Source organism: Montipora capricornis, chromosome 6 (genome assembly GCF_036669925.1).
Source record: "Montipora capricornis isolate CH-2021 chromosome 6, ASM3666992v2, whole genome shotgun sequence".
Classification (NCBI taxonomy): domain Eukaryota; kingdom Metazoa; phylum Cnidaria; class Anthozoa; order Scleractinia; family Acroporidae; genus Montipora; species Montipora capricornis.
The window spans coordinates 3,894,137-3,899,136 of NC_090888.1; the positions used below are offsets into that span (position 1 = coordinate 3,894,137).

The 5,000-nt window shown below is 42.1% G+C and overlaps 1 protein-coding gene across 2 annotated transcripts in view; it reads right to left on the reverse strand.

Moving 5' to 3' along the window:
- LOC138051232 (protein-glutamine gamma-glutamyltransferase K-like) overlaps positions 1–5,000 on the reverse strand; it is a 49,238-nt gene that overhangs the window by 889 nt on the left and 43,349 nt on the right. For both annotated transcript variants that reach the window (XM_068897393.1, XM_068897394.1), the window contains exons 11-14: positions 3,106–3,387; positions 2,461–2,621; positions 828–970; positions 1–290 (exon numbers count right to left, since the gene is read on the reverse strand). The exon at positions 1–290 is cut by the window's left edge and continues 889 nt beyond it. In XM_068897393.1, the coding sequence (XP_068753494.1) occupies positions 161–290; positions 828–970; positions 2,461–2,621; positions 3,106–3,387 (716 nt within the window). In that variant the 3' untranslated portion in view covers positions 1–160. The remainder of the gene's footprint in view (positions 291–827; positions 971–2,460; positions 2,622–3,105; positions 3,388–5,000) is intronic.

Consider the following 5,000-nt stretch of genomic DNA (forward strand, 5'->3'; position numbering starts at 1 on the left):
CAGAACACGCAAATTGACGACAGCATGCTTGAAAGTTAACCGCTAGCCTTGACTGAACTTACATTAAAAGGCAGAAAAAATCTTAAGAATTAAACTAAATTCCTAAGTAGTTGAGTAAACGAACTGAAACTTAGTAAGCCTGTCACTCCGTGGAGGGACTTTACACACTGCACTGACCACGGACACCAGCCAGCTCATCGGACTGAAAGCTAACGACAATGGTACATTTGCTATCACGGGTAGCTGTGAACTTAGCTGATGCCTTCACAGTCTCTTGACCAATAGTTTTGCTACAAAAATAAAAAAAGGAATGATTATATATAGGAAATGGTATGAACGCGAGTGTGCAAGACGAGAGATGCCGGTTTTGAAAGTTCTCAAAATTGCATGGCCAATTTGTATGGTCTTGGAGGTCGAGGGCTCTAACCACCGCCGCACCAACTCTCGGGGTCTTAAAATAACTGAGGAGAAAGTGCTTCCTTCGTAATTTCATTCAGTTTGCAAATGTTAAGATTTTCAAGTCTTTTCGGATTGAACGTATACAAGCCGTATATGAGCGGGACCTCATCTTAAAATCCTTGCTTGTACTGAATAAGGAAATTGTGTGACACTTCAAAGAACCCACTCATGCACTGTTAAGGAAAGAAGTTCCCTGGTCTACAAGTCTTGCTTTGGTCTGGATTGGGGCATCTATTGTATTGCTGACTGATTGTTTAGTGTCTGACAAGCAGTATAGCCCGAAGTCCAGCAGATCGATGAGCATTGTGAATTAGTCATAAAATGCTCCTAGAGTAGTGCAAGCAACAATTATTGAACAGCACACTTACTAGCTCTTTATTTTCGCAGACTTGGGGTTCATTCCACTGGCTTCAAAATGGAACCGTCCGTTCGTTAACCGTACTGGCAACGTGTTCGTAAAATGGGCTGTCACCTGCACAAGCTCGCCTTCCTTCGCAGTTTCCGGTAAGGCCTAAAACAATAGCAACAAACCTTATGTCATACCTGACGGCTCTCAACTTAAATGCGAGGCAATTATGTCATGGTCATCTCAGCACTTCTCCCGGCCTTTACAAGCTGTGACCGTAAAGGACCTCCTGCAGAAGGCTTCAACATTTGCTTCAACATCCATTCGATTTTGTTGAACAATGTTGAATGCTGGGGTGGGTAAACGGTTCCAACAAATCATCAACTTTTGTTTCAACAAGGCTTCACGAGAGGCCTGGTACTCATTCCCGGGCTGCAGCGGCGGTTGTTACTGTGGGTACGGACTTGTTGTCATGGATACGGACACGGATACGTTATCACGAGGCCGATTAGTGCGCATGCGGGGCTTCAACTTCATTCGACATTCGGGATAACAAAAGAAAGATCAAGTGGAGCTATGATCCTCGCAGTTATGAACACAATTTTCTCAAATGCGAAGAGAAGCCTGACAAATTCAGGACTTAAACGGGGTTTGAACCCGCGACCTCGTGATACCGGTGCGGCGCTCTAACCAACTGAGCTATGAAGCCACTGACGTTGGGAGCTAGTCATTTGTGGGTTCTAATGTTCCTGTGAGGAATGAATCAACGATGAAATGATGTATGAAATTGATGATATATGAACTGTGGATATGAAATCAAGTGAAGCTATGATCCTGGCAGTTATGAACGCAATTTTTGCAATTCCGTAGAGAGTCATAGCTCCACTTGATTTCATATCTATATACGAGCAAATTGTCTCGCAACATTGCTGCGAAACTAGTCGAAACGTGATGTTGCGCGTTTTACATTCCACGCACAACCTGTCTCGCTACAAAAACAATGCGTTGCAAGTTGCGTGAATTCAGGCCTCTGATTGGCCAGCTACGAGGTCACGTAAGCTTCATTAATTTATGAAAACAAAGATGGCGGTCGTCACTTGGCAGAAGAAACGTACTGCAGCAGCTCTTCTTCTGACCTGCTTGTCGTCGACGATGATGAACAGCCTGCGGTTCATATTACTGGGACCTCTTGTTTTCCACAAACAAGGGTTTTTTTCCCAGCTCTTTGATAAGTTCTTTTTCCCTTTCGTTGGAAAACTTCGTTTCCAGAGTCACCGAAATAGCCACAATTTCCGATTCTTCTCCTTCCGCCATTTTGTTTGTTTTGGTACCTTGGGTGACCTTCAAAGCCATGTATGACTTAATCACCACTCTTGACCAATCAAAAGCGCCAGAAAAGTGATTTGGTTGCGAAACAAGTTGCCTTGGAGTGGAAAAACGGGCAGCATTTTGGAGATTTTGTTGCACAAAGTAGAACGGACCTCTACTTTTTGCAACACGCTGCAGCAAATTGCAACAAATTTCTTTGTTGCGGGACAGGTTGTGCACACAACATCGCTTTTCGACCAGTTTCGCAGCAATGTTGCATGACAAGTTGGACGTTTTTGTTGCTCGTATTACCGTAGCTCAACTGTACAGTATTTGTTATAACTTACCGTTACGATGAGTTCGGGCTTTTTAAACTCCACGACATCCTGAATGACACATGACTGTCCTGTACCCTCAACTTTAGTGTTTACGTTCACCTGTATGTTTTCGTCACCTGTAATTTTTTTTAAATAGTCTCCTGATTCGATAGGTAACACCACGACTTTCTCTGGAAACAAAATGGAAAATTTGCTTCCATGAGACCGACAGCTGTACACAGTTAGTGTAGGGATATTCACCGTTACGTCACCTATTGTCATTAATGTGCCAACTATGGATCTATTAGCTGTCGGAACAAAGGTTCTTTTGTTCTGTGGTTGGCAAAATTTGTTTATAAACAGTGAATATCGCAATAAGTAAGAGTTCATCACCCATGAATATGCTTTACCCAAATTGGCCTTGTCCCCATCCGCGGCGTCAGAAAAGTGTCTATTTTTAAACCATGTTTTGCGGAAAAATAAACAATAGACCAAATCCGATAACTCAACGTTGTACTGAATTCAAATTCACTACAATCCAAATACAATACACAAAGAATCTTCTGCTTATTTTGGGAAAGACCTGATACCAGATTCTTATATAATTACTCTTGGCTAATGAACTTTTGATTTCTGTTGATATCACTGGGACAGACAAAAAGGAGACTTGTATACCTTCCGAGGGGCGAAGATGAAGGACTTCTTTCATCTGCTTCAGGGGTTTGGCTGAGATGCCTGTGTAGAATGCCAGGACGGAAATAATGTTAATCTTCACAGAACGGTATTGATCTGACGAGTTGCTCACCAATACTTTGATTTCAAAGCCGTTACCAACAGCAACTTCGTCAACCACTTCCAACTTAAAGTTCACGTCTCCTTCGGTAACGCCCTCTTCTCTATTAATCGCTTCGCTGTGCTTATAGGCCAACCGCACGGCTTCTCTCTCTTCTTCGCACCCTATTGTAAAGCAGATGTAAGGTTTTTAAAAAGGATATTGTTTTGTTTTCAGACCCGTAAAAGAATGAAGATTTTTTTAAAAATATATCTCTCCACTCATAATCGGGAGAAATTTGGCATCGTGTTCGGGTAAACTGGAAATGTCGGGCACAAAACGATCGAAGAGACTTGTTAGATTTTAGTTCATTTGTTTTCTTTTATCTATAGATACCTCGGGGAAATCTGATGGTTTCATAACGAGTAGCAGTCTGACAATTTTATTCCTTTGTTGTTTTTTTTCGTTGCTTTTTTTAGAAGAATATTTACAATATTTGTTTCAGATAAAACAATGATTACAATTTCATTATTAGCAGGAGTTCATCAAGGGGAGCCTCCATCTCCAATACTTGGCCTATAGTCAACCCTTTCCCGAGTACATTTATTCATAGAAACTCTCCCTTGGGAGGTGCAGCACGCCCAAAGTTGTAAAAGCCAATCAAAATAAAGCTATCTCAGCGTCGAGGGAAATGTGATAGAAGTTCCCGTCGTTGAGCTCCTGTTATTCGCTTTCCCGCAAATAGCTATGAAGTTAATCATAACACGATAACATAAAGTAAAAAGCACACTTGAGATAAATTACCAGAAAATAGAAAGTATAAACCGAAAATCACACCACAAATCAATTACGGAAATACAATACTTAAACACTAGAAGGAGTTAGTTAATTAAGCCAAGAATCCGAAGTTAGTATATATGCCATACGATGAAAAACCACAGCGCCCCTCCACATTCTCCGCGCGGCCTCGCCGCTTGTTAATAGGCCATTTCCGAGTTGCTGTTTGTCTCGGTTTCGAAGTGAGTCTTGGTGCTCAACTATTGAAATGGAAATGAGTTCGATTTGCATGAGAATAAGCAACTCATTTCCATTTGAATGGTTGAGCAACAGGACTCGCTTTGAAACTGAGGCATGCAGCAACTCGGAAATGGGCTATTGCTTCTCGCTCCAACCATAGTTAATAGAGGGGAATGTTATGAAACCAGACAACTTTCTTTGTTGTAGGTTTTTGTTCTCTTTCCTGGCCTTGACCGTGCACAAAACACAATAGTTGTTTACTCCGTACTGAGGAACTAACCAATAGAAACGTGTTGGTTACGTAATTCATGCATAGTGTATGAGCGCAAAACAAAAGATTGTGCACGGTCGTGGACTTTCCAACCTAAATCTTGGCATTTTTGTTTTCTCCTTTGATGTTTGCCGAGCTTCCTAACCATTCCCCTCTATTAACTATGCTCCAACGATGGCAGCTCAAGCACGCGCGTTTTTGAGACGTGGACGGCAACCGGAAGTGAGCTATCTTCCCTTTTAACCTGTTTTCACACAATCACATTTACATTGCTAAGTATCTTTCCTCCATTGGAGATAATTAGTATAAAAATCTGGGAGACACAACTGTCCTGGCACGCGAAAATTTTCCCCTCCGGTTGCCGTCCGCGTCTCAAAAACGCTCGTGCTTACACTCCCTATTATAGACAGTTTAAGCATGTGACGTTTTTGAGCCGCGGACGGCAACCGGAAATGACCATTTCGCATGCCAGGAGAGTACTGTCTCTCAGATTTTTAACCTAATCATCTC